Below are 12,354 nucleotides of genomic sequence, written 5' to 3'. Positions count from 1 at the left end.
TAACTGCTGATGCAGAATGAGCGCAGACAAGGATAATGTCCTCCGATCAGAAAAAAACAACATTTAAGTCGTGCTGACTTCTGATCAGTTCAATTGGCAAAGTGTTCCCTGATTTAAAAACTTTGGCTGGGTTGATGCTTCAGCCTCCATTACGCACATACAGAGCGCAGTTGACCTTCAACAACGTTAGGAATACATTGCATTTACCGTTCGGTAAAGGTAACGTCGTTTTAACTATGTAAACGATTATTTTGTTACCCTTACTGCTAAAACAGCGTAATTTAATGTAATTAATTACCACCACTGGTTATCATAATATGGGCCATTTACCTGAATGATTGGCATGAAGCAGAACTGTGACAGAGCTTTGTCAATGAAATCCCCAAAGAAGAATCCTTCGTCCTTGATCCATGACTTGACTCCTTCTTTTCTCATCACTCCCCACCAGCTCTCAATTCTCTGGTTTGCGGTACTTGCTCCTGTGACGTAGCTTCTGTCTCCTGCTCTATCATCCCCGTCATTTCTCCGTAAATAACGCTGGAGGTCTCTGACCAACACGTTCTCAGTGCCCATGTCAGTTCGTACGAGCCTGGGGAAACCCCCACGACTCTCCACTGCTTCCACAAAGTAACCTCCGACAACCTTTGGGTCACTGTTAGTGTGTGCGGCCCGCAGCCAAATGATGTTGCGTGAGAAACCGTCGATGCATCCATTAATACATATCCCATATGGCTTTAGTTTGTCATAAGAGTCTATGTGCCACACAAAGTTAGGCCCCTGAGCACAATATTGCCTCCTTCTGAGACGTCTGGTCTGGCGAACCTGGGAACCTACTGGGTCCAGTAAAGAGATGAGGATCCTGACGTCTTCTTTCCTGATCGCAATGCAATGCCGTGTTGTTTGCACTTTGTAAACATCCACCGATAGCCGTGATCCTTCCCAGGCCCTTGCAGTTGGTTCACAATAAAATCTATCCCGGCGTCCAGGTCGTACTTACGTCTGTAAAGCGATTTGGCTCTCAATATCCGGTTTAAATGTCTCTCCGTAATGATGGTTCCTTGCATTGCCAGGCTTTTCAAAATGCATTTGTAGCTCATTCCCAGCCTGAAATAAAACTCAATCAGACTGTCTCTGTCCATGGTGTATAGGTTTAGCCTACTTTTATGCTTGTGTCTCTACGCACCTGTCCAGGAATTCTATCAATAAGATGTGCGCACGTTATCTATTTCGTGGCCACAAATGCGTAATTCGTTGCCACGTTATACCCAATTCGTGCCCACAAATTAGCATTTCGTGAGCACGTTATACCTATTTCGTGCCCTCGAAATAGTATTTCGTGGCCACAAATAAGTATTTCGTGGGCACGTTATACCTATTTCGTGCACTCGAAGTAGTATTTTGTGGCCACAATTTATTTATTTTTTGGACCATGTCATCAGAGGGGCTCCGTACATAACTGATTGATAATATCACAATATTCAGCTTTGTCAAGCAACATATAAACATTTCTGTTTATTGGTAGTGTGAATGTAGAAAAACAATCAAACTTGGGGGGAAAAAGATACCAACCAAACTGTATTTTTTACTAAGATCAACATAAAATAATACTAGTTGGTGCTGACCTCCTATCAGCACTCTGAATTTAAATTGCAGCAGTAATAAACAGCAATATTCTGACAGAATGACCTGAAAAATGGCATGTTCGGTCACACCTAAAAGATGTCTTTCATTTAATGCAGTGCAGAAATACCTGCATATAGGGTACCTGTAAGACATGGCACCCACTATCAAATCATGTTATCAAGATAAACAGAAATATTTTTGTACATTTACACACTAAAATTTCCTAAATACTTTGCAGTATTTCTTTTCTTAACCTGATATAAGATCTGCGGCACCAAGCGGATCTCCTGAGACATCCCATTCATTTTCTACCATAAGCAGACAACAGAGTTCAAAGACTGTTTCATCACAGGGGTAAAAAAAAATATAATACTACATGCACCTGTGCTGAAAAAGGTGCAGTTACTTCCACTGATAACATGAGTACAATTCCATCAAAGTATTAAAATGGAATCCCAAAAAGTTGATTCTGTTCATCTGGATGTAGTGTTTTCAGTGTGAGTCAAAAATCATTCCTTACCTGGCTGATTATTCCATTAAAATGGAAATAACATTCATATTAAATTGAAAGAAAAATATTCTAATAAAACTACCATATTTATATGTTCTATTTTTGCAGCTAAGACATGAGCACATGCAGATTGAGAAAGCAGAATTGGATAAGACTTTTGTCCAAAACGTCCCCTGTGAAGTGGCCATCATCCTGAAAAGTTTGAAATAAGTTCATCCAAATTTGTGCACTCTGTTTGCGTAGGGTAGCCCACCATCCTTCTATACGTTGGTTGGCCGTACTTCTTCCGTAAAGGAAACTTTTCTCACCTGCAAAACTGTCTGTGTGGTTTCTCCGTGAAAACATCTGCATTTGTTCGACACAACCATTTTCTGTACCTCGATCAGCACGTATCCTCTCTGGACATCCATTGATGCATGAAACTGTTTTCAGAAAATAACTTGCAATCAATTTAATGTCATTGTTTGTGGTATAAGCTTCCATCCATAAAACATAGCGGCTAAAACCATCTATGCAGCCACTGATAGCAATACCATATGGTTTCAACTTGTCATAGCCATCCATGTGCCAGAGAGCATTCGGCCCTCTGCAGCTGTACTGACGTCTCCTCAACCGCCGAGCTCGTCTCAGTTCCACACCTTGTTGGTCAACCAATTTGATTATGCATTTTACAGCATCTTGTGACACCACAAATCCATGTTGAATTGCACGAAGATGCAGCCAGCGATAACCTTGCATCTGTCTATTGTTCATGATCTCTTGTTGAACAAAGGCTAGCACTTCCTCCAAGTTTGATTGATTCTTCCCTCTAAAAAGCTCAAGTCTTTTACAAATTTGCTTTAGAGTTCGAACACTTAAAATTGTCTGATGACTATGTGCTAAAATTGAAAGTATTTCTTTGTTACTGAAAGAAAGTCTGAAATACAGTCTGATTAAGTCATCCAAATCTGACATGTCAGCCACTGTTTCTCTCACTTTGAGAGGTGAACTTTTTGCAGAAGTCCTAGTTTTCTTTTTGACAGTGGTTGCTTGCTTTTGCAGAAATTGAAGAGGGCAATTCGGTCTCTGTACGAGGGAATGTAGTTTGCCAAAGTTGAGTCATCCATCAGTGCAATGACGTCACAGTCAATCTGCACACAAGAAGAAAGAAAAGACAGTCATTTTCTGCAACATTTACACTGCAAAGCAATATTACGGTTAAGCCTCTTAGGTCAGCGCTAATGCCAGTAGGAGAGTACTGACTGCAGTTATCAGAGAAGCTATCTATTTTATGCAGGGCGAAACACAATATTGAAAGAAGCAAACTAAGGCATAGCCTTTCAGTAAATAGTAAATCCTCTTCTGTATTTAAAAAAAAGGCAGGACTTGATTGGTTATGATGTAAGTAGTATGTCTGCTAAGGATGTTCTACGACACTGTGGTGGCCTCTGTTGTCTTTTATGCTGTGGTCTGCTGGAGTGGTGGAATGGCAGAGAGGGACAGAGGGAAACTTAACAAACTGGTCAGGAGGGCCAGCTCTGTCCTGGAACGGTCTGCTAAAGTCCACTGAGCAGACTGGGGAGGAGAGGATGTTGTCTAAGCTAACATCCACCATGGACAACACCTCCACGCTCTCTGCATGAGACTGTATGAGCACTGAGCAGCTCGATCAGCAGTAGACTTTTGTGTACATATCTCTGTACATTTTATACATATCTCTGTACATTTTTATCTGTACATTCGAATGTTGCTTATGTATGTAGGACTATAACACAGAGTCATAAATACACAGTCCATTTAGTCATTTAAGCAAAGGTATTACACATAGAACACAAAGTAACATTGGAAATCACTCTTGGTACAAGAACGTGATGTGATTCTGGCATTATCAACAGTTAACTGTTTGCTCATTTCTTCCACCCTAACGTATACACAGTTACATGCACAACCTTAGCTTGTATTAGCTAACATGGTGTGAGGGGATTGTCAGTCGACCACGATCAGAACAACAACTGGGGCTGTGTCGGTGGCTGTGTATGAACGCCATCCATTTTTCTGAGTGAAATATCTGCATAAACCTTCATTACAGTTCCTCTCCTCCGTTGTACCTAGTGTAACTTACTTGTACACAGCAAATTACTGATGTTGGTAGGCGGCAAGCACCTGTAATACAGCTCCGCAAAACTGCCTTGGAAAAAATTCATATAATACAACAATAAAATAAAATGCAACAACCCCATCTGGGATGATCCTGCGATCAACAACAGTTAAAACGTCAATTCACCTAGTATACTGTAACATCGTGAAACACGTTCATTCCTATATAACATTATAAGCTAACAAGCATGCTAACAGCTAACCGTAACTGTAGAAATACGAGATACCAAACTGTCTCTCTTTTTTTTTCTCCTTCTACTCTTCCATTAATAAAATAGCATCTTCAGGGACCCCTTGGCCATGCAAAAAATCACTTATATCCACCATATTTTGTGAGTTAGTTCTCCACCTGCACAACTGGACCCATCGCTGTTACTGAAGCGGGATGCTTGCAGGTGCCCACCTCCGAATTCTGAGAAAAAAGTCAGAATTCTGACTTTAATCTCAGAATTCTGACTTTTTTCCAGTGGCCCTATTCTGTATGCTGCTGCTTCTCCAGGGGACGATAGTAACCGGGCATGTCGGTACTATCAAGCCCTCGTCCGAGGAACTGACCTCCTCATCGCGAAGCAGGGGTGTAGAGTCCATCTTTGTCTCTCTTTTGAGCTAAAAAGAGGCTTTTAACGACGGCGGTGTTCTTTTTAAAAAAAAAAATAAGGGGGCGTGGTCCAGAAGTAGGATGTACTTAGAGGGCGGGGATTTTCAGAAGCACAGAGTTTTTCTCACGGCCACGGCGTCTCTCCAGCAGAGGCAACTTTGAAAAAGAACGGTAATGTCCTTCCTTACTTGCAACATCCTTATGATCCATTCTTTGGTGGGTAAAACCATCATGCTGCGAAATAACCCGCAGTCGGTGTTGAATTTCTCCATGACAAAAATGTCAGGTGCATCAGACTCATCGGTTGAATGCAGGCTGGCCTGCAGTCTCCATCTCCCCGTGGCTGTGGTTCCAGAAGACCAGACGGTTGACAAGACTATTTTAGTTTTGGCCAGTTCTCCGTGCTTGAAACGTATACCCCCATTCCGGGGAGGAGGAGGAGGAAGATCCTCCTCCTCTTCTTCGGAAGGGGAAATATTCTCTCTCTCTCTCTTTAGTTTCTTCTGCAGGGGGGATCTTCATCATCGGTGGGGAGACGAGGAAGATCCTCTCTGTCCTGTCTTTCTGCAGGGGAATCTCCCTCTTCACCGTCACCCGACGAGTCAGAAGGAGGAGGATGGGGAGGAGGATTATCTCCCTCTCTCCGGCGTCTTTTAGGAGCAGCATCTTCCTCTTCGGGAAAAGGAAAATCTGCACTCGTCTCTCAGATAGCGAGCGCAATCAGCAGCTTCAGCACGGCCCAGTCCCCAGAAGTCAACTTCACAAGGTTGCTCGATTCCTTCAAGCTTTCTCCTTCATTCAGCTGATGGAACCAAACTTCGCCCAGCTTGTATTTGAAGACGTAGCTCCACTTTCCACACCCCTCAAAAGGTAGAGGCCATTCTCCTGCGGTATATGAACATGCTCTTATTTTTCTCTTCTCTCCTCGGAGCGTCATTGTATCTGTTACTGTAGACCAAGACAGGGGTGTCGCTGATCACCAATGAGGACCACTCGCTGCCTCCCGTGCTTCCAGCGTCGGGAGAGCAGATCTCTTCCCCGTCCAAGTACAGAGAAATGCAGGGCTTCAGAGTGACAGTTTACATTTTGTCTGTGCCTAGAAAAGTGCACGCCGGGCCTCTGTTTTTATCCTCCTCCCTCCAGTGACCCCCCTCCTCTGGACAAAACTAATTTTTTTCCTGCCGGATGCAATTCGTAACACTTCTGGAAGCAATTCGTCACGCATCTGGATTAAATTAGTCACTTCCGGAGGTCAAAAGGTCAAGGCTAGGGTCATGAATCAAATTTTTGACACAATTTTAGGACTCTAATAAGTTCTATAATATTACTTGTGTTTACAGTTGCCTCTACTGAAGACTTTAAAGGGTTTGGGGCAAAGTTACACTAACTCTAGTTTTAGCCCCAGACCATCCTGGCTGATGCTAGCAAATGCTAATGTTAGAACTGATTTGGGCTGCTAACGTAGAGACTTTTAGCTAGCTGACCAGCATAGACTAATTTGATGGTTAACAGATTATAGTGGTAATATTACTGAAAGTGTAGTTTCACCTCAGCATATTTATCGTTATTTCCATTTTGTAGCACATAAAATGTTTTAGTTAATATTTGTAGACAGATACATTTTTCCTGTAACTTTTCCTGTAACCTTTTTCACTCCAACTTTTGTTGAAAATGTAATTTATGTAAGGCTGAGCAGATCATTTCTAGTTTGTGGGAAATTTTTGTGACCCCGTTGAGCTAATGTGTGATTAAATCATAACTAAATCATTATTAAATTATAATATAAGCACAGTGCTCGTGTGCTGGGATGTTATATGGTTTGTGAGGATGCTATTTTGTCTGTATCAAGCTTTTAGCCTAATAATAAGCAGAGATATTTGTGTTTTTCTTAAAAATTCAGATCCTTAGAGATTATTTAAAAAGTACATCAACAGCTAAATGAAACACTGAACCTGCACTGGACAAATCTCCGTTATTTCAGCTGTGATCACACACTTTGGTTTTCCACTGCAGAGGAACGGCCAACAAAGGGAAGACTTCACTGAATGAAAAAGGAGGAAGATCCAGTACAGCTAGTCTCAGGAGATGATGAAAAAGCCTGAACACCTTCTCTACAGAAACAAGTGATTGATTTGGTTTTTGAAGGTTTGTATGTTACTTTCATTATAAACTGCTTATATTGTAACTGAATGCTGTTACCTGGGGGCATGAACAGGGAAAAGGGGGCACAAAGACATACTTTTCTTTCTTATTCTCATTTAAAATGTCGAGCTTTTAATAAATAATTATCTGAATCTACACCAAGTCTGCATGGTTTACCGAAGATACATAAAGAGGGTGCACCTTTAAGACCGATTGTCTGTATGATCAACTCTGTCATCTATAACATCTCCAAGCTTCTGGCTTCAATCCTCAACCCGCTGGTGGGCAGCTCTGAACACCACATCCAGAACACCCTGGGTTTTGTTGAGAAGGTGAGAGATGTCATTATGGAGGCAGATGAAACCATGGTCTCGTACGACGTTACATCTCTCTTCACTTGCATCCCAGTCACAGAAGCATTGGAGGTAGTTCGTAAGAGATTACAGGATGACCCCAACCTCAGCAACAGGACCGCTCTCAGCATCGACCAAGTGTGTTTGCTTTTGGAACTGTGACTTGATTCCACCTTCTTCACATACAAGGGTCAGTTCTGCAGGCAGAAACATAGGTGTGCCATGGGCTCCCCAGTTTCACCCATTGTGGCCAGTTTGTACATGGAAGAAGTGGAAAAGGGGGCTTTGCTATCCTACCCTGGAACGCCACCAAGTCACTGGTTCAGATATGTGGATGACACCTGGGTGAAAATCAAATCTCAGGACGTACCACAATTCACGGTCATGTCAGGAGTATCGGAGCAGTTGAGACGCATTTTTTCTAAACACCGGGTCTCTGTGGCTTTTAAACCCCAAAACACGCTGCGCCAAAAAACGGGTCCACCCCAAGGATCGGGTCCCTGACACAAACAGAGTAACATAGTGTACGCTGTTAAGTGCAGGAGGACTGCCAGGATTTATACATCGGGGAAACCAAACAACCTCTGGCGAAGCAGATGGCACAACACAGCAGAGCCACCTTGTCAGGCCAGGACTCTGCAGTCTATTCACACCTACAGGCCAGTGGACTCTCTTTCAAGGATGAGGATGTAACATCCTGGACAGGGAGGAACGCTGGTTTGAGGGCGGAGTCAAGGAGGCCATTTACGTGAAAAGGGAAAGACCATCTCTGAATGGAGGAGGGGGCCTAAGGGTACAACTGTCACCATCTTACATGCTGTGATTGCAGCCATTCCCCAACTCTCTGTGAATGGGACTCATGGCCATTGATCAGTGGGCTTTGATCAGTGGGTTTTGGTCAGTGGTTGTTGAACAATGGTGATGAGAATTTGCATAATTATGATTAAGGAACTGACCTCCCAGCCCATTGTTCCCTCAGTGAGCTGGTTTCAGTCATTATGCAAATGTACTGTTTATAAGATTGAAACCTGCAGTCAGCTGAGACTGAAGACGTCACCTGATGATGACGAAACGTTTCTCCCACAAAACGCTACGTCCAGATGAACAGAATCAACTTTATGGAGATTTACTTCCCTGGATGATTGAGAATGCATCAAGATGGATTGTTTAGTTCAGTGTGAGAATATTTTTCATCTTTGATGCCATCTTTGAGATCATTCCTGGACCTGCTGACCTGGAGGAGTCTGAATATCAACACTGAGTCTCAGCTGTTCTGTCACATCTGTCACTGATCCTGCTGGACGCTCACTGAGGGAGTGGTGCTTGGTTGGTGAATGTGGAGCTTTGATGGCACATGTAAGTGCTGTAAACCATGAAGGATGTGTTTCCTGACATCATGTGAGAAACAGCTCTGTTAGTCTGCAAACTGTCCCTCTGTTAGAGCCCTCTGTGCTCCCACAGCAGGTGAAACTCACCTCACAGTCGCCACAGACTGATCACAGTCAGGTGTGTGAGACCAGCAGACTGAAACAACTGAGACACTGCACTGAGATGAAAGTGTGGCAGGACTCCAAACAGATGCAGAACATCTGCTTTACCCAGGTCAGACTGTGGATTGAGAGAAATCATCTGTTCCAACATGAACTTCAACTCACATTAATTCAGGATGGTCCTACTCTGTATCTGTTTAAGTATAGGAGCCCTTTGTTAGGGGGACCGCTGGACTCCTGGCACCGGCTTTTTAAGGAGGCGTTTACAGGGTACGCACACACAGACTGGTACTCTTTGTTTACATGTATGCCTGTGTATGCAACACGTTCTCACTCCCAACTCGTCAAACGTGTGAGGCATGGTCAGGCTCCCTCTGCTTCACTTATCGACGTGCAGGGTACCCCCCTCGCGTCGAGAATTGACCTGCAGGGTCCTCTCATTGAATACTATAGAGCTCCCTAAACGTTGCTTATTGACGACAAGAGATTGCCGCGGAAGAGCCTGTTGTCCGTATATTTATATATTTCCAAAATCACATTGTAGTGACGTATACTGAACACAATATATTATATAATGTAAACAACTACCTGAGAAACAGCAGATACAGCAGAGAAATTAATTATAGGCTATTACTTTTGTATCGTTTATTGCATTTACGGAGGGAGTGATGTATGCTGGGTAATGGCACAGCTAGCGACTGGGTGACTTTATTCACCCGCTTCGGCTGTTATCAGTCCATACAATGGGCGTTATTAGCACAAATCAGTCCCATAGATATGGGCCATCTCCTGCTAGATTGTTCAGAAGGTTGTTCTCATCCATCCAGATGGAGGATCACTAACAGGAGCGTGGAAGACTCCAGAATCCACTCTGGCTGGAATCCGGTGGATATGCAGTGTTTACAGGTAAGACCATTTAAACGGACAGCATTTATAGAATGACTATTAAAAGTCAGCGAGTGTCAGTAATGTTAATGTGGTTATGTTAGTAATACACCGAGTGCTAATATAACAGCTTTAAGATGCATTTGTAGATGTTATTACGTGTTTTACCGTCTTTATGGTGCTAGCTTAAAGTTACGGTGTAAACGTTAGCTTATATTGGAGTAAAGCTGTTACTGTTTAAACGATGTTAGCACAGAAATATTAGCTTCTGTCATGACTGATGAAGTTACTAGTTAATAAAGTTTTCAGTAAAGTGTTTAATCGCAGCCACAGACTGACAGCAAATATCTCGATTAGCTTCAGTGCATCTGTAATAAATATGTGCAAGTTTCAGTGCTTCGTTTAAACTGTATGATACTTATACTGACCCAGGGTCAGTGTAAAATACAATCCTAGCTGTGTGAACAAAGCCTGGCTCCTTTAATCCTGCATGACAAACCTCAGGATGCAGGCTATTATTACTCTTTCCTGCTGGCACACCTGTCACACCTGAGAGTCAGCTAGAAACTTACAGTGACGTGGACATCATGCAAAGACTGCCAGACTCTGTAATACTGCAAATGATCAGTGACTCAGGTTATCACTGAACTTTAAACGGCACCTCTGTGTCTCTGTGTGCTGAACATCTAGGATTGAGTCAGGCTGCATCAGCTGAAGCTGTTATTTGTAAATATCAGTATTTTTTATTCAGGTGTGGGGAAAATACGTAAGACTGCAGTGAAGCGATGCACCAGAGTAATCCCTGGCCAAAGGTATCGTACTTAAATCAGACTACTGATCCAGCCACATCAGCCTTTTGTGAGGTCTGTTTAAAGTAGACTAAAAGTCAACTGCAGGTTCCTGAGAGGTGGACTGTTAGCACAGAAACACATGTTCATACATGTATACTGTTATCAGCAGTGTTGGGACTAACGCGTTACTTAATAACGCGTTAGTCCCAACACTGCTGATAACAGCCGAAGCGGGTGAATAAAGTCACCCAGTAGCTAGCTGTGCCATTACCCAGCATACACCACTCCCTCCGTAAATGCAATAAACAATACAAAAGTAATAACTATAATTAATTTCTCTGCTGTTTCTCAGGTAGTTGTTTACATTATATAATATATTGTGTTCAGTACACGTCACTACAATGTGATTTTGGAAATATATAAATATACGGACAACAGGCTAAGAACACCGCACCTACCAGGACTGTACGATGTTTCTCCAACAACAAACCTTGGATTACCCCAGAAATTAAAGCCGTCCTCAAGCAGAAGAGGAGGGCCTTCAAATCCAGAGACAAAGAGGAGTTGAAAAGGGTGCAGAGAGAGCTGAGGGGACTGATAAGGAATGGGAAGGACAGCTACAGGCAGAAGATGGAGAACCAGCTTCAACAAAACAACGTTGGTGAAGTCTGGAGAGGCCTCAGAACCATCTCAGGCCACAAACAGCAGAACTCTCTGCCTGGGAGGGATGTGAGGTGGGCAAATGAACTGAATCATTTCTTCAACAGATTTGATTCAGCCATGAGGCAGTCTGCAACATCGGCTGCAGACTCACCCACCCCCACTGCTGCTGTTCCACCTCAGACACTTCACACCTCCTCTATTCACCCTGCTCACTCCCCCCCACCCCCAACAACAGCATCCAATACACACTCAACACAAGGCTCCAGCCTGTCTCTCTCAACCACCCAGGTTAGGAGGGAACTGAGGAGGATTAATGGCAAGAAGGCAGCGGGCCCAGATGGCATCAGCTCGAGGGTCGTCAGGTCCTGCGCGGACCAACTGTGTGGGGTGATGGAGTGCATCTTCAACCTGAGCCTGAGGTTGGGGAGAGTCCCACAGCTCTGGAAAACCTCCTGTGTTGTACCAGTGCCAAAGACTTCACGCCCCAAGGACCTCAACAGCTACAGGCCGGTGGCTCTGACATCCCACCTGATGAAGACCCTGGAGCGGCTGGTCCTGGCTCAGCTTCGGACCTGGCGAGCTCATCATTGGACCCACTTCAGTTTGCCTACACTGAAAAAAAGGCCATGTTGGATTTACTTGATTCAATAGAGGACACTGGTTGCACACAAATGTTTTGCTTTGGCAGAAACTTAAACAACTGAGTTAAATCAACACAACTTGTTCATATTCAGTAAACCTGCATTTTGTGTTCATAAAACACGATTGAAACATGTTCAGATGGAGTAAGCTGAGCTCCTGGAATATTTTAATCCTTCACAATTTTGTCATTTTATTTCAACACTATTCAATAACCTTTACCCAAATACTACTTGGTCACTTAAATACTACATGCTGTCTTCATATTACATAATGTTCAACAAAGTCTAGATCCTGGTTACCATAAAAATTGAAGGGGTCTACAACAACTACCATCCTCCTATCTTTATCCTGGCTACAGCAGGGCTGGGAAATAACCCTGAAGTGATAGGTTACCAGACAGGGTACACCCCGGACAGCTGACCAGTCCATCAGATAGAAACAAACAACCATTTAGACTTACATTCACAGGTAATTTAGAATCACCAGTTAACTGCATGACTTTTAACTGCGGGAGGAAACC

General features: G+C 43.3%; 1 protein-coding gene across 1 annotated transcript; it reads right to left on the bottom strand.

Annotated features, from left to right (window-relative positions):
- Positions 1-294: 294 nt before the first annotated feature.
- On the bottom strand, positions 295-5,534 carry LOC146672852 (uncharacterized). The gene is made up of 2 exons (XM_085400907.1): positions 5,287-5,534; positions 295-874 (listed from the first exon to the last, which is right to left on the bottom strand). Exons 1-2 carry the CDS (start codon positions 5,532-5,534, stop codon positions 295-297), a joined length of 828 nt encoding a protein of 275 aa, XP_085257033.1.
- Positions 5,535-12,354: the final 6,820 nt, after the last annotated feature.

Source organism: Rhamphochromis longiceps, linkage group LG3 (assembly GCF_057381845.1).
Source record: "Rhamphochromis longiceps isolate RC_006_pf linkage group LG3, R_longiceps_female_GT1.1, whole genome shotgun sequence".
Classification (NCBI taxonomy): Eukaryota; Metazoa; Chordata; class Actinopteri; order Cichliformes; family Cichlidae; genus Rhamphochromis; species Rhamphochromis longiceps.
Note: the sequence above shows the minus strand (reverse complement) of the source record. Positions and strands in the feature narration are given on the sequence as shown.